The sequence below is a fragment of the Tauraco erythrolophus genome, chromosome 15 (assembly GCF_009769465.1).
Source record: "Tauraco erythrolophus isolate bTauEry1 chromosome 15, bTauEry1.pri, whole genome shotgun sequence".
NCBI lineage: Eukaryota > Metazoa > Chordata > Aves > Musophagiformes > Musophagidae > Tauraco > Tauraco erythrolophus.
The window spans coordinates 21,401,433-21,425,176 of NC_141479.1; the positions used below are offsets into that span (position 1 = coordinate 21,401,433).

A 23,744-nucleotide genomic window follows, 5' to 3' on the forward strand; every position below is an offset into this window, starting at 1 on the left:
CTCAGGGCATGGTGTGTGCTGGAGATAAATAGTACAATGGTAGGATCAAGGGAAAATGGATTCGGACAGTCAGGAGAGTCCAGGGATGGAACAGCACTGGGCAGAAAGTCCTCTTGCTAAAGACCCTCTGGAGAAGCTCCTGTAGCAGGGGTTAGAGGATTGGGAGGTTGCCACGTTTGCCTCCCACAGATTCCAATGCACAGAGGAAAAACACCAGAGGTATGCAAGGCTCACTAGATGTTTCCTCCCTAGCCCCACGACACACAGAGAATCACAGCTCCGGTGCACGCGCCCACCAGCACCACTGCTTCATCGCCCTGCGCTCAGTCCTGTCCCGTCCCAAAGCGCGTGGCTCGCCTGCTCCGTCAGGGGTTGCAGGACACAGAGCAAGAACCACCAGACCGAGGAGTGGAGCCAGAGATACGTGCACATCCACCTCACCCAACCATTTGCAAACACAGGTTTGTTCCTTTCTTTTTACTACTCTCACCAGTAACGGCTTTCTGGAACAGTTTTCAAGCAGGTTGCAAGAACCAGCTACCAAGGCAAACAAATTATATAAAGCAGCACTGAGAGTTTTCACATCCTCGTTAACTGGCTCACCTTAATGGGTACTTCTCTCCAGGGTCCCTCCCCAGGTGGAAAAGCAGCGGCAGCGTAGTGTGCTCCTCCTGTGTATGTGTTGTCACTCCAGAGACGTTCTGTCCAGGACAGAAATCGATGCCCTGCAGTGAAGAGGACAGATGTCATCAAGGGTGAAGCAGGAGAGGGAGCAAAATTTTAGCTGATGCCACTTTCTTCAGCACTGTGTTCCAATATACCCACAAACACCAGAGTTATTTTAAACAGAGAGTCCACTTTGGTCTGCAAAACAGATTCTGATCTGATGGGGTAAAATAAGGTGACAATGTTGGCATCGCACGGACACAAAAGCTGAAGCAGGCCTTACGTTCTTGCCTTATAAAAAAGTAATCTCTATAAAACATTCGTTAAAATGAAATGGCAAAACAAAAGACAAAGAGGTGAAACCATTTAATCGTAAAAATTCTGCACGTGGAAAGTGTCTTCTCTCTTTGCTTTCTACGGCTTCGAAATACACAGAGAGGATTGGATCACTTGACATATCGGATGGAAAAGCAACAGTCCCAGGAGAGATGTCCAGCCAAACTAAGGGGCATCACCCTGAGAGGCGATGGGCACCTGCAAGCCTCCCTGAAATTTTGGCTTGCCAGCACCTGACAGCAGACCTGAAGGATCTGTTTCACTGAAGAATGAAGCAAACCTGGCTAATTTTTAAAGAAATGAGTGCATTTGTTGATCTGATTCACAGCAAGCTGGTATTGAGGCACTCACCTGGGAACGACGGTGGGGCTGAAAGCACTGCATTAAGTCTGGAGACATTCCCGTCACTAACATTCAAGTCTACAGGGTCAGATGTCGGGATTTTCCCAGCAGCGACAGTGGACATGAAGTGCACAAGTACTGGGACTCTCCCTTTGCCAGCAGCAACGGGTTAAAGTGCCCGCTGGCCACCAAGGGACGGAGCGAGCCGCCTGCTCGCGAGCTCTGTGCGCCTGCCCTTGCTCGCCTTGCCAGGCTGCGTCTCCTGAAATCCAGCCGGTTATTAGCCAGGTGTGGAGCTCCCTAATCACCTGGAGCCTGGCCCGCGGTCTGCAGGGCTAACAGAACCCATTTAAGCCCTGGGAATAGCGAAAAATGCAAAGCACTCATTTCACTGAGCAGCAAATAAAGCAGGGGGCCCCGCAGACCAGCGAGGACCAGCACCAAATGGACTTGTTAAAGCTCCGATTTACAATTCCGGCTAACACGCTGCGCTCCTTACAATACCTCCAAACGCCCCGAGACACGGACACAGACATGGAGAGAAGGTAAATGGGAATATTTCAATGGAGGTGGGAAAGCAGCTGTAGCATTTGCTTATAAAACAAACAAACTGAATAGGTTCTTTACAGATGTTGGTAGGATTTGATCGGCAAACAATTTTCTAAAAATATCCCGTGTTTTTAATGGACAGCTGGTCAGTGGAGCAGTTAATATTCTGCTTTTCAATAAAGCAAGAAGTTTAGAAGCCCATGAAATCCCATTTATCTGCACAGAGCTATAGATTCCTGAATCACTGACTGGAAAAATAAGAGAGTTGCTTGATAGGTTGTAGTGGCCCACCAATAATGGACTTTAAATGGATACAAAAATGATTGACCTTTCCACCTTGTGACGCCACAGGCCTCTGAAACACGCAGTGAAAAATAGATTTATTTTTTTTTCCCTCTCAAAAGGAACAGTTACTGAAAAGGTATCAAAGCCTACATAACAGCCAAATTATAATTTGGATGCAAATCAAACAAGCAATTTAATTAAGAGCCTGCTAATTGGTACAATGCTCTTCGGCTGCAAATGATTTAGTTTGAAGGAAGATTTCAGTCTCTTGGGTATTTGTTTATACATTGCTCTGTTTACATTTTATCTTTTCTTTCTTATAAAATCCTTGTGGCTGAGACTCCAGAACACAGCCCAGGCTACATCCCAAAGACTCCCAGGGAAGAAAGTGCTGTGACAACTCGCCTGATGCCACTAGCCAAAAGCTATCTGTCCTAATCTAAGCACTCAATGCCCTCTTCAAAAACAGTCTACTAGAGAAAAAATAAATAACTTTAACAAAAAAATCAAGCATACCGTTTTACAACATTGATAAATAACTCTCTTAAAATACAGCTGAAACCACCCTTTAAATTTCTAAGGCCTTTCAACTTTATCTCTGCAAATAAAATTGACCATTATTATTTTTATGTACCGTGTGAACGCCACTATTCAACCTACAGAGAGAGCTTAAAATATTTTCCACCTGCTCATCAACAAATTAGCAAAATATAAGTGTAAAATTATATCCTCACACCCCTGATCAAGACATTGTCCGGCATCACAGTAATGCACTCCAGATACAGCCAGAGAAGCCTCGTCTTCTGTCCCTTTGACAGAAAGAATATTTAACTCATCATCCACAACTCTATCTCATTCTGTTTTGTAAGTTGAAGCATTTTCAGTTCTCTGGTTGGGAAGACAAAACTCAGCTATAGCAGTGGACTGACAGTCTGGGATCCCCAAGTCCAAAATCAGACAAAGAGATCTCAAAACCAGCATCAATTCAATCTGCTTCAGATCTGAGAAGCATTTAAAGACGAGACAATCCACACTCTGGAGCATCTGGACAATACCTCTGGTTGCCCTGGTGCAAATTTTGTCACGTGTGGTGCTGGGAGCTGGCGCAGAGGGACGTGCCAAAATTCCCTGTGCCTGTCTTGGATGTGAGAGTAGGAGCTGCCCTCCAGCTCTGCCAGCCCAAGGTTGCAGGACAACAGGCCTGGTGAGGAAGGGGACTCTCTTCTAGATGATAATTTTAAATCATGTCACCATTTTGGATCATTTCTTGCTCTTCATTGAACAAAACTTTTTTTTTTTCCTCCTTGTAAAAGCCTGAGCTGACCACATGCTTCATGGACCTCAAGAACACCACAGGCTTTAAGAATAAACGCGAATGTGCCAGATTCCCAGCTGGAGCGAAAGCCAAATCATCCACGGGCTGCACAGAAGCTTTCCCCATTTATACTGATGAGGGACCAGCTTCAGGTCTCTGGCACTGCCAGCAGGATGGCAGCTTCACCCAAAAATAAAGTTATGTTACGTGGGAGAAGAACAAAGAGGCAGCTATGCCTGCCCTACCTCCAGGATAACAGAACCCAAACCCACTGCCCCTTCATCTGCTCTTATTTCCTTTAAGCTATTTATTTGGCAGACTATTAATAACAATATGCATGGTTAAAGCACATGCCTAATATTTCACTCTGCACACCATCCAAGGTAATCTGCATGTTTACAGGTAACCCTGCTCAAACAAAGGAGAAAGGTCACTCCCCGTGTTTAAGGGAATTCTTGGATCTTTTCTCTGCAATTACAAAAGCATGAAAGCCAAACCAGAAGATCCTATCTAGAGCATGTCAGCTCTGTGCCTTCTCAGGGAGCCCGTAAAAGAGCATCAGATGGCACCCAGAAATAGCTCAGCTCCTGCACCCGGTCTCTCTTACACAGGCACAGTGCTTTGCACCACTGCGCAGACCTGTTTGCTTTAGGAGAAATTCCAGCAATCTTTTTTTTTTTAAAAAAAAAAAAAAACAAAACATTTCCTGCACATCAGGTAAACCTTTCAGCGAGCACGTCTTTCTGCCCTTCTCCCCAGCAATCGTGTAACCTGGATTTTTTTTTCCCGTTCCTAAGATCCAGCGGCTATTGGTTGCGCAGCTTATGCTTTAATTTCCAGAGCAAATGGACCACAGATGCTATGTCAATATAGACATGAGACAAATACAGCCGGTTGCCAGTTTGGGCTCTCCGCCAAGTGATGGAATCACCACTTGTGTTAACGTAAGCCCTCTGGCAATTCGTCACCCTGGCGCTATCCCAGATCCCTCCGACTTGACAAGCGGCTGCAGGTTTTGATAGTGGCGCAGCAAATCTGGGGTCTGTCTCCTGGTCATGTCTCCTCGTTCCACCACACCAGAGCAGCAAAACTGTCTTAATATCGGAAGGAGAAAAGAACAGCAGTTAATTAAAGCCAGGAATGTTGTTTCTTGTTTGCCACAGGACGGGCAAGCGGCTGTTCTCACTCTCCTGGCAACTCCCAGCAAAAGCCTCCCAAACTGGAGCTCGGAATGACCAGACACCTGAAAGCGTTGACTGCCAAGCTCCAACCCTGTTGAACAAAAATTGCTTCTAATGTGTTAACTGTCTGGAAGAGCCCCCGGAAGATGGGCAGATCAGCGAGGCTCTGGCGGCTCTCAAGCAGAAGCGATCAATGGCTAGCTCATATGCTCAGAGGGCCACAATCAAATGTCATTATTTGTGAGGTTCTACTTGACTTCACATCCCCCTTGCAGAAAAGGCTTTATCGATCCCTTCTCCTGGAGGAGAAGGGCAATCAGACAGACTTCGGCAGGAATAACCCCTTTGGCATTTTACATTAAAACAATAGGGTCTCCTGGCAGGCACCTACACCAATCATTTAAAGACACAGGAGCTCTCATGAAGAATCACTGAAGACTACTAACAAGATACTAAGCTGACAGCAGAAAGGTTGATGTTATCAGCCACTCTCCAATGAACCAACGGGCGTTTTCCATGTTTTTTCGTAATTATTTTTCCCCTTCTTGCATCACTGCTCTTGGAGGGCACAAGAACTAGTCTCTGCTGGGTAGTCTGTCCAGGCAGAGAGAAGGAAATTTCGTTTCTCCTGCTAGCTCGTACTCCTGCCTCCTCTACGTAGCATTAAATTAGGCAATTCCTGAAAGACTTGCTGGCTACTCAGATAAATCCATAAAGAATAATCATTTTTCCCCCTTTCAGACCTCTCCTTCCAAACAAGGAAGACGAAATGTACCTCTCCCTTCAATCCAGTGGATGAAATAACTCACAAAAATGCAGACTCCGAGCGTTTGTCTTTCAGGAATGGGAAGCTGTGCACCCAGCATCATGGCTGTGGGCACCAGCAGTGATAAAACAGAAACACCAAGTTTGCCTGCATTATTCGTCATGTGTTTTGCAATCCAGTTCAAATTTGGTAACAAACAAGCACGACTTCTGGGCTAAAAGGACGGATGATGAGAGCAACAAGAACAGCATTTTACAGGAGACTTCCAGTAAAAGTCCTGCGTGTCTTATGCCGTAAAAGAGAGGGATCTCCCCAGGTTCATCCTTAGCTCTTACAACACGTGTGGCTGTTTTTATCACTGCTGATTTTTGCTACAAGGAGAAAGGTGGTCAATGATGGTGGGAGAGGTTAGGCACTGATATCCACCAGTCCTTGAGCAACAGACACTCAGGTCTTGTGCAGGGTGAAGATTTCTCTCCCTCTACCAAACTATTTAAAAATCTTTTACTATTTAAAAATACAAATGTATTTTACAAGCAAAGTTTCCTTTCATCTACCTCTGTCCCATTTATTACCTCTTGAACGTCAGAGATGTCAAACTATGTAAATACGAGCCACCTATACGAAAGGAGATGGGAGCCAGGTAAACAGCCCTAAACAAGCATCTTATGCAATCCAAAGGAATAATGTCCCACAGAGTCCTTAATTTATTTCTGTTGAATGAGCCTTCCCTTTATGCTTTCAAGAGACTAACCATTCAAGAATGCAAGTCACCTAAGTAGTCAAGTGAAACCAGCAGAAAAGACAGCATCGAGGTATCCTCCAGCACTGAGAAAAACTACAAGAGTTTATGAGAGGAGTCAGACTAGAAAAAAATTGCTTGGGGGTTAAAAAAACAAAGGAAAAATAGGAAGAACAGAACAGCACGCTTCATCTTTGCGAAAGATGACAGATTTTAATCCCAGGCCGTAAGGCAGAGGATGCAGACCAGTAAGGGCATTTTAATGTCATGGGAGTCTAAGATGACTGTAAACCTGTGTACTGCTTGCATGGGATCTTTCCAGTGTAAATATTCCAAGTGCCATATGGAGAGAAGCATTCATATCCCTGTTCTGCTTTCCTAGGCGCTGCTTTCTGTAAGCTGCTTCTCTCTGGTACATTTTTATTTGCATATACATACTTTATTGCTTAAGTAACTTACACTGCATTCAGACACACAGCTTTCCAGGTTAGAGGCCAAAACTGCACACAATCTTCCTAGTTAATCCGGAAAGAGCTGGTAGTCCTGACCAGATCCAGGACATGCACTAATTTCATTTTTTTTTCCAATATCAACATCAAAATGCGGTCCTGGCTGCTTTAATGGTGTAATCTCATCTAAAAGTCAAACAAAAATGTACAGAGTGGATTAAAAGCAGTGCAAACTTTCTGTATCAATGATTTCCCACACTGTCAATTAACAAGGGAATTTTGAAAGTGAAAGGAGGTTTGGCTAAAACGTGCCACGTATCTGTCAAAATAATAAGATACTCAACTACCCATAAAATAAACCTCTTAAACAATTGCAGACAGCTGTTTTGACACACCTGCCCAACTTCAGATCTCCTTTGAACAGATGACATGCCAACCAGATGCATTTGTTGATTCCAGGTCTGAGTTTGGACCTTCAGACATAGAGAGTTTGATATTTGAAAGTTTAATAAATCATCACATTGGATTCACAATAAGATAAAGGACCCACAGTAAATATCATACAATTAACAAGGCCTCATTAGCTGAAGTTCTACTGGGATGGCAAATCAAACTTATCGAACTGCAAACCTGCCGGCAGTCAGAATTCCTGATGCCACAGACGCGCATATATTTAAATACAAATATGTTTTCAAAATGAAATTAGCAAACAAATTGGCCTTTTTGATTCTGGCAGCGTAATTGTGGTCCAACATCAATACAGCTGAGAACACCAGTCCCTGAAAGAGGCGACTGTGTCGTAAGGTGAGATTACAAAACTCCTGGAACAGGACTCAGAACTGTAGGACTGTTCTGCATTCTGATTTATTTCTATTTTTAAACTCACAAGGCTTGTAATTAATGGCTCGAGGACATGAGGAGAATTGGAACAAATTTCAGCCTCAGCTTCCTCTGCATGTTGTTAATGGCTAGTCTGTCCACTAATGTGCTCCAATTTTACCCACATCAACCACATGTGATACAAGCTGCAGGAAAGCAAGTGAATTTTTAATCATCTCTCTGATGTACAGTATAATTGCTGACTTTTATCAGACAGTAGTTAAACAAAGACTTAGAAAGAAATAAATATTCCTTAATTGCACAACTGCCATTGCTCACAGTAGGAGAGCCTTTGAAATGAGTAACTGGTCCCCATTATCACGGCTACACACATACTCAGACAAGTACAAATAACTCTAGATCAATGTAGACGTTTATTTATTTCCCAACTAAGTCTGTAAGTGTGTGCATGTGCTCATATTGCAACGGAGAGCAATTATTCACGTGTGACATTATCTTCCATGCACATGGGAAAAGCACGCCTCTAAGCCCATTGGTATACCCATACACACGTACACACAGCTCCCAGTGCCTCACACTGGGAAAATCCTCTGCACTGTGCCACGTGTGATATATGGGTTTTACTCGCATACTAACCTAGAAAAATACATTATCTCATTTTAGCTGCGTGGAATTAGCATTGAGACAGAGCGTGCAACGCATTTCTGGAGCCAACTTTCCTTTCCTTCTTACTCAGTGTAAAACAGAAACTTTGACTCCTGGAGCATTACAGTCTTTAAAAGAGAAACGCACATATTTACAGCCCTGAATGTAAATGACTCCCTTGGAGCTGACGTTTCCTTCTACCCCCAGGACATCCCAACGAAAGAAACCCTGCACTTTTACATCCACAAATGTCATCAGCACTTACTTCTGCACCTGTGATGCCTTGAGGACCCACCATAAGTTAAAAAAAGAGGAAAAAAAAAAAGGACATAAAAAAAATAAATCATACAAACAATCCCTCCCCAATACCAGCCTGCTGTCAAAATTGCTGAGAGCTGTGCCATAACGCATTTAGTTCATGTCTAAAGGTATAATCAGCAAGGCACATGTGTGAACCTGCCATTCAAGAAATGCCCCAGAGTTTAGAACCCAAGTCTGAAGCAAGAAAGATACAAAAGAAGAAAAATAATAGTGCTTAACATCCAATTGTGAGCAGATCAGCCAGGAAATTACAAAAGCTGTGCCTACTTGGCAAATAAAATGTAAAACGTCTTATAGTGTGATACAGGCTCACAAAAGTGCTGATAATAGATTAAACACATGTACTCTACTGTTTTCAACAACTGCTGTTCTTTCCACTGTGTGGTTCCTACGACTTTCCTTTTCCCTTTCAAGAAAAACCAAACCAAACCAAACCAAACCCGTCCCAGTTCCATTTAAACACTTCAGGGCACCAGGTCTTTTGTACTAGATATCGTGAGATACATGAGCAGCTCAGCGCTGGACTCCAAACTTTCTAAGGGTACACATGAAAATGCAGAATTCAGCAGGGAAAGAAGCTTAATATTAAGGGGCATTAGGTGCTGATTAAAGGGAGCACTTCTCAGAACAACTCAGATTTCGCTCCTTTTCCTCTGCTTGTCTCCGACTTCAGCAGAGGGGTGCTGTGACAGCAGCCCAGATTTTGCAGTGGATCTGGCAGCTCTTAAGAGGTCGTGAATAAAAGATTCATAGATTTCTAGGTTGGAAAAGACCTTAGAGATCATCGAGTCCAACCATCCCTAATCCCCATTAAACCATATCCCCAAGTAGATCATCCACCCTATTCTTAAACACATCCAGGGATGAGGACTCAACCACCTCCCTGGGCAGCCTATTCCAGTGGCTGACAACCCTTTCAGAGAAGAAATACTTCCCAACATCCAACCTGAATCTCCCCTGACTAAGCTTATACCCATTTCCTCTTGTTCTATCACCCATCACTAATGTAAAGAGCCCTTCCCCCACCTCCCCACCGTCCCTTCTCAAGTATTTGTAGGCTGTAATCGGGTCTCCCCTCAGCCTCCTCTTCTCCAGGCTAAAGATTCTCTTCTCCATTCAAATACATCCATGACCAAGGCCGGTTTGCAAGTGCACAGCGACATTCCTCAATTTCAAACTCTGTTTTAAAGGAATCTTTTTCCCCAGGAGAACGAATGGCACCAGGGTGCAGGTCAGTGCCCTGTTACCTTGCTGTACTCCTCCCAGGAGTTGCTCCAGGTCCAGTAGTGAGCCTTGTAAAGCCCAACTCTCACCGCCATCATCTCGTCGCCACGATAATAGAAGATGGGCCTGGGAAGGAGAGCAAAGCTGCATGAGAAACGCCAGCGTGCCGGGCCGGGCAGCCACCGCCGCAGCGGCCTCGCCGATAAGGGAGACAAACACTTCAACGGCGTCTGACTTCCGATTCGGCTATCAGTCAGAAACAGGCTGCCTCCTAATAGTCTCCACTGCAAGGTTTTCAATTAACATTTTTTAAAGTGTTCATCAAGTTGAGAGCTCACGGGGCGCAAGAATGAAACATTATACAGCTCGGCTGCCAGTGATTGTTAATCCTTGAACTACCAGACCCTGTTATTTCCTACAGAGTGTGCTGATTTAAACACTAAACGTCTCAGAAGTGGGGGGGGGGGAGGGGGGGTGAGACAGAAACGGAGATTCCCAGAATATGGGATGCTTTGCCTTCTCTTTACGGCAGCACCGAGCTATGTGCCGTTAGTGCTACACGGCCAGGGAGGACACCAGATGCTGCTCTGGATGATATCTTGGAAAGACTTTGTATGGAAAAACCTGGCAGCCAGACGTGCTTTATTTTTAACTCCTATCTGTTTTCTTTCCCAAAAATCTCCCTTTGCATCATCTAAACACACACCTGAAAACTGCAATTTTTCCCTGGAGATTTTCCTAATTAAAAATACATTTGAGAAAAGCACCTCACTGGCAGCGTTTGGTCTGCATCTGTGTACATGCACTACCCTTTCCCTGGGCATCCCAGCATTGCTCCTGTCGGTTTCCTCAATAATACACACTTCCTTTTTTGTTTGTTTTTTTTTTCAGGGAACAGTAGAAAATTTGACCCGAAATGGACTTTCTGCAGGAGAGAGGTTTGATTTGTTGGTGCTGCTCATCACACAAGGCCATCAGCCTTAGTCAGCTCTTCTCTCTGGGTGTTTCAGGCTGCTGACAGGACGAGATCCTGAAGCCATTTATCATTATCAGTAGGGTACATACATCTTTGTCTCTCATTCAGGGATGCCACTCGGCAACAACTACTCACTTGGTGATGCCACCTTGAAAAAACAGTCCCTAAACGCAAGATAAGATTAAAATCTCCACATCAGGAGCAGCCTTAGATCTCTTCTGTTTTAAAATTGTAGCCTTCCCTGCAGGTGCCTCGCACAAACAATGAGCCTTTCTCCTTTGTCACCAGGAACTGCCCAGGAACAAAGGGGGAATGGTGCGGGCAGCAGTGCCCACTCCTGCAGCCTGAGCCCACCTGAGACATCGGTGAAATAACGGCAGCTTAAGAGATCCGCCAAGTGCAGAAACTGATCTAAACCAGTCCCATTAACAAAATAAAAAGCCCAAACAAACGTGCCTCAAAATACACCAGTCTCCTTTTTCCTCGCCATAACACTCACTATTTGACAAGCTATTATGTGTCCCTTTGATTGAAGATGTGAGGGTTAGGTTTTTGCTTTCTTAAAAAAAATATATTTTTCATCTTTGATAAGGATTACAGCTTGTACTCAAAATTCCATCACCAATTTCTTTTTTCCCCATTCAATTTTTCCTTTTCAAGCTTAAAAGAACACAACTGCATCTCCTGGAAAGTTTTTGGGGGCTGTGGAAACTGTGACCTGGTCAGGTCTGAAGGTAAGGAAAAAAAAAAAAGAAAAGAAACAAAGAGAAGAAGGAAAAAAATAAGAAGAAAAAAAAAAAGGAAGGAAAAAATAAAGGAGGAAAAAAGGAGGAAAAAAGGAGGAAAAAAGGAGGAAAAAAGGAGGAAAAAAGGAGGAAAAAAGGAGGAAAAAAGGAGGAAAAAAGGAGGAAAAAAGGAGGAAAAAAGGAGGAAAAAAGGAGGAAAAAAGGAGGAAAAAAGGAGGAAAAAAGGAGGAAAAAAGGAGGAAAAAAAGGAGGAAAAAAGGAGGAAAAAAGGAGGAAAAAAAGGAGGAAAAAGGAGGAAAAAAGGAGGAAAAAAGGAGGAAAAAAGGAGGAAAAAAGGAGGAAAAAAAGGAGGAAAAAAGAAGGGAAAAAGAAGGGAAAAAGAAGGGAAAAAGAAGGGAAAAAGAAGGGAAAAAGAAGGGAAAAAGAAGGGAAAAAGAAGGGAAAAAGAAGGGAAAAAGAAGGGAAAAAGAAGGGAAAAAGAAGGGAAAAAGAAGGAAAAAAAAGAAGGAAAAAAAAGAAGGAAAAAAAAGAAGGAAAAAAAGCAGGAAAAAAAGCAGGAAAAAAAGCAGGAAAAAAAGCAGGAAAAAAAGCCATGATGTGCCTTGAGTGACTGCTATTGTAACACAAAGAGCACCAGTTCCAAGGGGCTGGTGACTCCAGTGAAATTCTCTTTTAAAACAACAAAGCAGCTTTACAAACGTTCAGAAGTAGAGGGCACAGGCGGTGTTTGAGGAACCTGCAACGCCTCATGTCAGTCGTGGCTGAGCTCTCAGAAATAATTTTATGGAACAAGGGCTCACATCCAATGCAGAAAAGAACTCAAATATAGTTTTCATGCTTGCGTTTCCTTGCTCCGTCACAAAGAACATCTTTGCATTCAGATTTCCCAGGCTGCCAAATTCCTCATCAAAATCACAGCCACAAGACCTCTCTTGACCTCCTACCCTTCCAACCAGAGAGCCGAGGATATTTGCTGTCAGATCTCAGTGCTCGTGCCCAACAGCTGAGAGCACTCCTCCGTGCCCACAAAGATCCCAGGTCTTTAACTCAAATTTATTCTTGCAAAAGCATCCACACAAACAAGACCTTGGGAGAAGATGGGCTTCCAGTTCACCCACAGCAGTGCAGCCTTCACCCCAACCTCTCGCAGGCAGGGGCTATAAAGACCCAGCATACTCTTGGATGTTTTTCCAGTAATAAATAATGTATTCTCCCCTACCCAGGCTACAGTTCCCAGGCTTTTATCTCCCCTAATGCCATATGTTCTTCCAGGGATCCCTGCTAACCCCCTGACATTTTCATCTGTCCCCAGACTCCACTGTATGGCAACATGCCACATGTCAGGAAATCCCACCTCTGCTCGCTCCGCCAGAGAATTAGCACACAGCGAAGAGCTCTGGTGCTACCCCACCTCCCTGAGCAGGAGCAAATGTGCATCAATTGCGTTTATAAAATATTTCTGTAAATGTGATTTAAAAAATAACCCAAAATTTGGCATCGCTTCAAGTTTGGAGGCAAGGGTGGGAGCTCTGGGCTCAGAACTAACCTGTCAATTAGCTTGCCCTGCAAGATGGCAGGTAAAAGGTCGATGCCGTCAATCTGCCTGTCACTGGGAGGCTGCAGTCCTGCCAGGGAGAGGCTGGTGGTGAAGAGATCCATCACGTTGCCCAGCTGATGACTGACCTGAAACATCAACAGAAAAGCATTTGCAAAAAGACCTTCAGTTAAAAGCCAAACTGGAACAGGCTGGTTTCCACCAAAGCGGTCCTGCTTCCCGAACCCCCTTCCCTGCTAAGCATCTTTTGAGGATATCGGTGCTGCAGTCACCAGCAAACCTCCTATTAAAACAATAAAGGAAAGGAGACGATCCGTATTTCTCCACTTCTAGGGAACATTTGCATTTTGATTCATTTTTTCATTTTCCCCTCTTTCTTCTCACTTCTCTCTATATATCGGCTTTACAGGAGCATGTTTTTGCAGCGTTTGACTTAATTTAGCAAATTCATTCGTGGATTGAAAAATCAGCACTTAAACCAAGAAAAAGAAAGCCCTTGATTTGTTCCCTCTCCAGGTCATCTCTGGAGTCCAGAATACCCTGAGAGAGTTCCCAGAAAGCACAGGGATAGATGGATAATAACAAAAAGAGCCTGATGACTTCATCTGCAAACCATTTCCAACAATTCAAGAACTGCAAAGTTGTGGTATTTTTAGTATATATATTAATAAGGGAGAAAAACATCTGGATTTGGCTCCAATGGAGATGTGCAAGCTTTCCGCCCCCCTCCTTGCTTTTTTTTTTTTCTTTTTCCTTCTTCCTTAATTGGAAGCCATACTTATTTCTCTGGTCTTAATTCTTTATATTTGAAAAACCTACAAAGTCTGTTCTGACTCAGAAAAGATTCTTTCTGAATCTCTTCTCCCACCCTGCTCGTGGTACGCTACAGCCATGCACCGTAGGATGTGCAATTAGGCAGCGACGCCCTCGACTGAAGCAGAAACATTCACATCACGAGCAGGGCTGTTTTGCAGCAGGATGCACCAGCACAAGATGTGACATGAAAAGAGCTTTTTCAGCCATAGCACTTGTTGGGAGACAAGAAGCCATCTGATCCAAGCCCACATCTGTAAGTACAGAAGCACGTTCTGACTGAAACCCAAGTCCTAGCAGCAGCCTTGGGAACATCAGTGTGAACATTACGATGCTGGGACTATCAAAGACTTTTTATCTCTGAATCCTCTTTCTATGCACAAACAGACCCCCAGCCTGTAAGCTGACTCTAATTATTTAAATATGACAACAAATGATTACATGATAAATGAATTTCTGCGAGATGCTGGCTCTAGAAAAAAAAAACTGAAGGGAAAATGCTACTTTTGCTGGGACACTAAGCCTTTTATTAAGAGACCGGGCTGAAAAAAGTGAATACAAAGGAAGAATTAACACATTTACAAAAAAAAAATAAAATGGAACTGGAGAAAGCAACATGCAGGGGACTGATTACAAGTTTAACATTACAATATCCCATGGCTTGATTAGAGTAATTTCCAATTTTAATGGCTTTCATTCATCAAAAGGTGTTGGCAGGAACACATAACACTAAAGCTGTGTACAAGAATACTTCCACAACACTTCAGAAGAAATCAAAGTGCAAAACTCTAAGCACAAGAGGAAGCCTGACCATGGAAACCTTTGCCCAGGAAAGCGGTTGGATCAGTTGACCAAGATCAATAGATCATAGAATGGTTTGGGTTGGAAGGGGACCTCAAAGATCATCTAGTTCCAACCCCCCTGCCATGGGCAGGGACACCCTCCACTGCACCAGGTTGCTCAAAGCCTCACCCAACCTGGCCAACACTTCCAGGGATGGGGCAAAGATCTTGCAGAAGGTCTTGGGCATTTGAGGTTAAGCCTTATTTATGGATATTGTCACTATCTACGAGGACAGCCTGTCCTTGTAGGCAGTGAAAAATGGAGATGAGCCCACAAATCCTTCAAAAAAAGGAGATGTATGCATGAAGTTCCCTCACTGCATGGAGAAAAGGATGGGGGTTCTTCTGCTCCACAGCGTTGGAGAAGGAAACCGAACTGAGCCCTCCGATGAGGTTACCCTGCTTCTCGCTCTCCCCGGGGTTGTTTGGCAAATGTGGACCGCAGAGGAGAAGCAAAGCTGGTTGTGTCATCTACGGGATTAACTGTGGCAGACAGTGCTGCCTGTTTCTTGGAGCATCCCCTTGCACAGGCCCTCCTCTGGTCTCAGATGTGCACTCAAAAAAGACTGATGGTTAAAAACCCAACAGTATAGACCTTTTCAAAAAAACCCACCCCAAAACCAAACCATCAGCTCACTCCTTACAGAGGTGGACAGACCCACGAGCCACTGGTGGTGGAAAAGTGGCTCTCCCTCTGAAGTCCAAGGGGAATACAAGCACTCGGCATCTCGGGGAAGATGCTCAGTCCCTTGCAGGCTCATCTGCTGGCTAATTTAGCCCGAGCGTGCCTTCGGAGAGCTGCGGGGTCAGCAGAACGCCACAGGCAGAGCTGGGGGCTACTAAAGAGGGGATCTGGCACACGCCTGCTCCGTGGCAACGACTACGTCAGGAGCAGGCGGGCAAAGCGGTGTCTGAGATTCTTTGTAATTAGGTCTCTCGCAATTTATAAGGCAAATCCAAAAGTCACTTTTCTTGTCGTCGCTCCATTCCCTCGCCTCAATCTTTTGATAACAGGCAGCAAGAGGCAATGCTGACCTGAGCCTCGTGCCTCTAATATCACCTAATTTATACATCGCCTTGTGACAATCCTGTGGGGCCACCGTGGTCGTCTTGTACTGGCCCTTATTAACCATAACCAGATGTAGATGACTCTCTTTAATCATCCAATTACGTTTCTGGTCTCAGACAACATTTTTCTGTGAAGCAGAGAAAACTTCTTAAGGAAATTAAATGCCCATGCCACAGCCACTTGGATTTATCTGTGCTCTGCAGCACCACATTGAAGAAGGAGGGGAAAAAAAAAAAAGGTTAATATTTATATAAAACTTTGAAGTATTTTCAGAGAAAAATAAAAAAATTACCATTTTCTCCTGTCAACAGTGCTCTTTCATTCTAGTTGCCTTTCCCATATATTTTTTTTTTTTTTAAGAAAAGAAAAAGAAAAATCCAGAGAGGGCAACAGCCCAGAGAAAATAAATAATATATAAAAAAGACTGAGATCAGATATTGCTCGTATCAGTGAGAAACAGCCGGTATTACGCACGTAAGAACGGATTTTTCCCCCCTCCTTCCCCCCCTTCTTTTTAATAAACTCTCAGTGTACACATAACGTCTTTAAGAAAATGAAATCCTTTTGCTGTGGGCCACGTCGCTAGAAGAAATAGTCACCACTGCTGTTATCAGTGCTTTCAAGCTTTAACTCTGAATCAAAGGCGACAATTAATAAAGTCGCCCCCGCCAGGAATGGAAAGGAGGAAAGCTAAATATTTGAAACTGGGTGAACAAATGTCAGGGTGTTTTTAAATAAAATCCTTTTACAGTTATCACAGCGAGCAGACCTGATATCCCTGTCTAATTCAATTTCAATTTGCGCCCCATGGGAGATAGCGAAGAAAAGGTTGCAACGCTGTCTTTGGGTTGATATGTTCTTTTCTCCTTCAGGAAGCAGGCACGAGAGAGGAAGGGGAGGAGGGTGAGGGAAGAGAGGAGGAGGATTCAAATACCAACAGAATATGATTCTGTTGGGTTGTGGGTTTTTTTTTTTTTCCAGCTGGATCCTTCCAGAAGGCAGATGTGATGTGGGGAATGTTGAAATGCTGATTTGTTGTGAATTCACCTGGAAAACGTAGCTGAGGAGGAAACTGCAGAAAGGCTGCTTGTGTGTGAATAAATATTCCTGGTGGTGGCCAGAATTAACTGAATGTTGATGCCAAGAGCAACACGCACTCCCAAGGCATCCTTCTCCCCCAAAAAGCTGCAAGTCAGCCAACCGCACCGATTATCCTACCCTCTATCTATGTCAAGTGTTCACAATCCTGTCACCTAACTTCTTGTCTTTAAACAAAAAGGTATTCCTTTATTTAAGCAAACAAACATATCTTTTAATAGAAACAAGCAAACCCAATCCTATATATCAACAAGATATTAATAAACTGCCAGATCCCATCAGCAGGATGAGCCTTACACCCAGTAACTGGATTTCACAGGCCAGAGACACAAGTCCTCTTTTTCTGGCTGAAATGCCACCTGAAATGGTCCCTGGCCCTCTGCCTGCTCCTTGAAATGTCCACAGCTGGAAAGGAACAACCATTGCACTGGGAGCAACCCCAGTGCAGGAAGGAGCTGACCCTTCAGCTCAGTGCTTGGCACTCCTGAGAAGCATTTTGCTTCCACCCTGGTTCAGGGCTCCCAAGCCTTTGTTTCCTTCAAGTCTTTTTTCAAAAGAGTGAGCAATGAGAAGCTTTGAAGCAGTTTTCCCACATTTTGCAGCTATTTGGACTACAGAGGACTTAGGCTGACTAGTTTAAACTCGCAGTCAAGATGACGTTGAAGCTACAAACTCTGTAAGATACAGAAAAGAAGCCAAAAATGTGCTAGCAAACCTGTCTCCACTCACTATGTCAGAGGAAGAGGCGATTACGAAGCAGTAACTACGGGTGCCCCACAGACCAACGTAGCGTGAGCCATATTACACAGAAGCAACGCCAAACCTCTCACCTGCGGTCAGTGCTGCTGTGGGTACCAGTGCTGGAGCCTCGATGGCAAGAATACAAGCAAAAAAAGACACATAAGTAGCTATCACATATTTACTTATCAGTAGCATCACACGGGGGTCTAACTCAGAGCGAAGCAGCACATCCTGGGGCTGGAGTTCAGAACAAGCTTCTCCAGGTACCTGAGTGGAGTCCAAGAGGACATCTGGGAGCGTAACCCCTGCACGTGCAGACACTTGGCAGGCAGTGGTGTCAACTGGAGCCCAGGACAGGAAGGATTTAAGGTTAAGCACGTGCTTAAGTGCCAAGGATGATGTGAGCAGTGATGGAGGAGGGGATTTTCAGGCGCATGCCTGCCCCAATAAGCCTTAAGCACCCTGAGCATGCGTGGGCTCACGATATACGGCCTGGGTCAGTCCACCCACCTATGCAAAGAGGTGAACTCTGCACAGAAGTGACCCAGGAATTCAAACAGCAGCTTCAGTTGTGGCCTCGAGCAGGAAGCCATGCGTCACACCGCGCTACCACGGAAAGCTTCGCTGCTGCACTACATGCAAAAGACTACCTGTGAGAGGGGTACCAGCCAGTTGCAGTTAGAAAACAAACGGGCACAATGATTTCTCTACTCGTGTTCCTAATCATCCTCAGAGTTACTACAATGGAAAGAATTTTTAAATATGGTATTTACTTGTCCCCGTTTATAATGCATGTTTACTTTTAGCACATTATTCAGTTTGGGCACAGAAAACAAAACAGTCAGCTTCAGTTCCACGTCCTCGTATGCTAGCCCAGGGCTGTTGTACTTGGCTTGCAAAGGCTTTATGGAAACGTTTAAATTTAAACAAAAAGACTGTTTTCATTTCAAATTAAAAAAATAATAAAACATCCCCAGTAGGTTTTGTGAACTCTTTAAAAACGATGAAGCCAAACTACCCTTCTGCCCTCCGCGGCAGATCTAAGCTATCTGATGGCTTCCTCCTAAATGTAAACGATAAATTATCGTTATCCTGACTCAATTAAACCACTGAAAAGGAATGCAACTTCGAAAAATGTTTTATTTATGAATAGTGTGCAGTCTTAAGCACAGTGCCCAGTTAATGAAGTATCACTTTCTTGAGGGATGAGAGACATTCACCAAGGGGAGGGAATCTGTATTATTTACTGTGAACCCTGCCTGCAGAAGAATTGATTGCATCTTTCTTTAATGAGAACTGGGACAAGAGAGGCTGGTAGTGCCACTGGAGGATTATTTTGAAGTGATCATATCTGAATTTGTGTACAGGCAGGAAAGAGCAATAGTCTGGTATCTAGACCTCCCCGAGAGGAACTTTTATCAGACACCAAAGCGAGAGCTGTGAGGGTCAAACCACTTGATACTTCAGGGCACGGAGAGTGTGCAGGGGCAACACGCTCCTGCTCTACACTGGGGCACGCATTAGCAATGTGTCTTTATTCTCCAATTTGTTCAAATATGTAACCCACTAAAAATACTGTGGTCTAAAAGAGTAAAGGGTCTAAATAAAGCAGGAAGACAAGAAGACCAGACCGCTTGGTGCTCACAGAAGTGTTGACCATAGACACTCCAGATGCAAATTTGCAATAACGAACAGGAATGGCATCCTTCTCTAGGGGCAGCATGCAGCTCCTTATTTAGACAAGTGTTTGGACTGACACGTTGGGCATGTGTCTGATCTGAAGCCCACTGAAACCAGCAAGAACCACTCCATTCACTTCAGTCCACTTAAGACCGATCAGAATTGTTCAAAGCAGATACTCACCCCTCCTGCAGGTATATGTCCGGGCCACCAAGCAATAGCTGGCTCTCTCATGCCACCTTCAAAGGTGGTTTGTTTGCCACACAGAAAACGACCGTTGCTTCCTCCTAGAGAGAGAGAGGTCATAAAAATTACAATATGCCAATATCACATTTCAAAGGGACATTGTCAGCTAGGAAAGTTTTACGCTAGTTTTAAATGAATTTTCATTTCTGCAGGAATACTTCTTCAAATAACATGTCCAGAATTGTTTGGGGATTTTTTGTTGTTGTTTTGGCTTTTTTTGTTGTTGTATTGGTTATTTCTTTAAATATCTCTTTATGATGAAACTTTAGGAGTGTCTTTTCAGGTCAGGGAGAAAGTGACACTTAAACACAACTTGCTGTCAACCAAACAAAAAAAAAAAAACAAACAAAACACCCCAAACAAACAGAAAATACTTTGCTGGCATTTTCCTTCCCTTTAAGGACGTTAACTGCTGTTTGTAACTTAAGGAAAACCTGATGCTTTCAGGCAGAAATAATATTTTTTTTCATAATCCTTTTGAAGTACCAGAGCAGTATTAGCTGCAGAGACAAGAATGAGAAAAATAATCATGCATTCCCTGAACGTTCACTCTCAGAGATAGCAAGTGCGTTGCAGGAACGCCTGGGTTTTTAACCCGGCTTGCTGAGGAACAGAGAGGTCTCACGCCTGATGCCAGGTCACACAAAGTCAAACACAGTGGTTCAGCAGAAATCAGAACTCAGGATACTCCCTGCTCTGTGGTCCAATAACCACGAGACAGCCTGCCTCCAAATAGAAGAGAGTGGGTTAGAAAATCAATTTGCAACGTCTCTGTTCGAGAGAAACAATCGTTTAAACAAAAGAAAACTTGAAGTAACAAAAATACTTCTTCTTGTTGCTATTTTTCATGAAAGCTAAAGAAGGAGGGCCTCTTGAACGCTCTGTAATTACTCAGAAAGCTTGAATATGCATTTGGGAGATGGAGAGTAAACACCCTGCTAAGTTATTGTGCCTGGTCCTATATAAATTAAAAAATATTCACCCCCTGACAGTGGAGCACAAAGTGGAATTGCACACAGGTGAACAGCCACTCTGGGTTAGGCCAAAAGTCCCTTTAGCCAAGGACACCTCCAACAGCGACCAGAAGTAACGAACATAAGCTAACTCGAAACGTAAATGCTCTGAATTTTGAGGCTTCTCCTAATTGCATAAGGGAAAACCCCAGGTACAGGTCTCTCTACACCCCGGACATGGAGATTTAAGTCTTGATTTCACAATCCCAGCTCAGGTTTATTCATCTGAGACTCACCTTGCTGAGGAGCTGAAATGAGAGCAGCCCCATTATCAGAGGTGAAAAACACAAAAGTGTTCTCACTGATGCCCAGCTTCTGAAGATGTTTTAGGATTTTTCCAATACTATCATCGATTTCTCGCACAGCATCCCCGTACCTGAGGCAAGAGTAGACGCAAAATATTAAAGGCAGCAAAAGAGGAAAAGTGTCACACAGCATAACGCGTTGCAATCAGCCCCAACGCTTTCAGTGGATGCAATTTACACCTGTGCAGCAGAAATACTTCTCTTATGCATCAGGTACTGTAATAAAGCCTTCCACTGTCACTGCAAAGCCCGTGTCTCCTGCCTGCAAAGGGCAACCTCTCTTGGGTATTAAGAGTCAGAATTCTTTCAGATGTGAGCCACTCTTGGACAGAGACCAGCAACTGGCATAAATTTAGCCAGAAAGTTCTCAAATACAGGCAAAGTCACTTTGCCATAGACTTGAAGCTACTTTTTAAAAACATCCGTTTGCTTACGGATGCTGGTTCCAAACTGCGCTCTCGGAAGCAAAGCTCACAGTATCTACAGAGCTCTTTGCCTCCTGGAAATTGTGTTTTGCATGCATGCTTCTCTACTTGCTGGTCTGATTTGTAGGCTTGTAAAACAGGCATTCATCATACAAAAGCCTTCCAAAAAATAGTCTGTGTCACATACAACTCTTCATTACTCACCCAGCTGGCAAAGCTTAGACTCCCCCTTCTCCTCCATTTTAGCCACATGCTCTTTATTTCAGATTATAGCAAAATTATTAAAGAACAATCCAAGCAAAGGCCTCGCTAACTCATGTATTTAAGCACACACACAGGCTTTTGAGAAATGATCTATATACTTGGATCTAATAAACACTGCTTAGGTTTTGTGTTTCTGCAGCATGAGGTATTCATTACAAAAAAACAACACCCACAAAACCAAGACTTACAGTCCTCTCTGACTAGTGCCCAGGAAATGTTTGGAGGCATAAACAGGAGCGTGGGTAGCATCAATTGCCCAGTATAGAAAGAATGGCTGCTGGCTGGCCTGCTGCTTGCTAATAAAATCGAGAGCTTCCTGTAAATAACAATAAAAATGAATTTAACAGAATCATCTTCTGCCATCTAAATCTCTCAAAAAAAAGGAAGTGTGAAGTCACTGTGGCTTAGAAACCAGTACTAAAATAGACAGTACCTGCAGGTAGATCTGAGTCAAGTTGGCTTCACCTGTCTTCCGATCAATTTTGAAATCCTCGTAATATCTTAAGATAAAATGAATCAGAGATTTAAAAAAAAATCAATCCTAAGGAATATACAATATAAAAAGCTTTTTTCTCTTTTTTTCTTTTAACTCTGTCTTAGCTCCAATGCAAGCCACCACCCGGGCCTCGTAAGCCTGGATATTGGCCATCCCCAGACTAGAGGGATAGTCCTGTTCCAAAGTATGAGGGCAAAGCAAGAGAGGAGATCCCGGCACAGGACGTTGTAGAGTCCAGAAATATGAATGGGTTTAGAGAAGAGACAAGACTAGTTCAGAAGATCCAACAGAAGGATCATTCCACGCATCTGTTTTCTTATACCCCTTCTATAAGCATTCACTATTAGTGGTCATCACAGAGAATAACGGATTAAACGGGTCTTGGGCCTGACCCAGGAGGGCTGTTCATGTGCTTCGTTAACTTTTACAAACATTTTTCCTGCACTGGCTTACTGCTGAACTGCAGGACAGTCAGGGCAATCCGTAGGAAGCATCTCAGGTCATACACGAGGCAGGATATTCCCAATGCTTGACAGGCTATGAAAGTCCTCTGCACAAGGTGAAGCACCTCTAGATCTCTGCACATCCAGCTGATCCTGTAATTCTGATTCTGAAGCAGCTGCTGGTTTTGCCAACCCCTTTTCACCAAAGTGGGTTTGCTAGGCTAGCACTTATCTTCCAGCACTGTAATGTCAGCACGGAAAGCAAAGAAAATAAGGTTACCAGGCAAGTGACTGAATTACCTGCCAATCATTTCCCAGTCCCTATACACAGGGATATTGGGGAGCTCTCTGTTATCAAAAGGTCCGAAATGGCAGTTCGGGGATCCAAACCATTCATCAAACCCATGCTTCAGGGGATGGAACTGGGGCCTGTGACCCAGATGCCTAGGAACAAAAGAAACAGATGAGTTAAAATTCTACTGCAAAGAAGCAAATAATATTCTCATCAGAATGGCATGCAAGAAAACAATCTCCCCCTAAGAAGAAAAACTTCAAGCATTTTAATCAAATAAATGACTGCAGAGCGTTGTCCTGATCTTTCTCACACTTGTTGCAAGTGCACCCACTCCAGTGCTTGCATATATCCCATTTTAGTCTCCTGTCAAATCTTTGTTTTCCATTATTTCCTTCTTTTGGTGACTTCTCTCATGCTGCCTCCATGATCTGTACTGATAGACTACGCTGCCCAAAGCCATTGCAAAGATGCACGTGACGTTTTACTTACGGATTCTGATCTATGGTAAGTCACAAGCTGTAAAAAAACCAAGGTAAAGCTCATGAAATGTACTGTTATATCTGCATTCCCTTTATGGAGTAGTCATACTGCCAAAAGGGTAGAGAGAGACCTGAATGGAGATGGGAATGAGTTCTTTATGTTCACATGTGAACATAAAACACGTTTAGCTGCTACTGATGACAGCTCCATTCTACCATGCAGCTTGAAAATTATCCATCCTTAACTTCAAGATGAAGCTCCTCTCTAATCTCCATCTTCTATACCGCAAATTCTCCACTTCCTTCATTTATGCTATCTTGAATATACAGAATTCCCATCCTCTCCCAGCTTCTAAAGGAGATCTTTGTAGCTTAATGGTTCTGTAACCATTCCAGCTTCCACTCACAAGCCTGCATCTGCAACTTGTCCGTTTTGTGCCATCACCCTCTGCACACTTTCTGAACACAAGGGGCATAAAATGTATTACCTGAAGTAAAATGATCCACGGTGTCATTCTGAGCTACTCCAAAACGAGTTATAACAGAAAATAATCATCATTCCAGCTGTGATCATATCGTGGTGACGTAACTAAAACT

General features: G+C 43.7%; 1 protein-coding gene across 1 annotated transcript in view; it reads right to left on the minus strand.

The window, feature by feature from the left end:
• GALNS (galactosamine (N-acetyl)-6-sulfatase) overlaps positions 1-23,744 on the minus strand; it is a 50,444-nt gene that overhangs the window by 18,308 nt on the left and 8,392 nt on the right. Inside the window, exons 5-12 of the mRNA XM_086620740.1 lie at positions 22,674-22,817; positions 21,868-21,934; positions 21,623-21,750; positions 20,677-20,816; positions 19,365-19,468; positions 12,930-13,066; positions 9,685-9,787; positions 604-725 (exon numbers count right to left, since the gene is read on the minus strand). Of these exons, the coding sequence (XP_086476866.1) occupies positions 604-725; positions 9,685-9,787; positions 12,930-13,066; positions 19,365-19,468; positions 20,677-20,816; positions 21,623-21,750; positions 21,868-21,934; positions 22,674-22,817 (945 nt within the window). The remainder of the gene's footprint in view (positions 1-603; positions 726-9,684; positions 9,788-12,929; positions 13,067-19,364; positions 19,469-20,676; positions 20,817-21,622; positions 21,751-21,867; positions 21,935-22,673; positions 22,818-23,744) is intronic.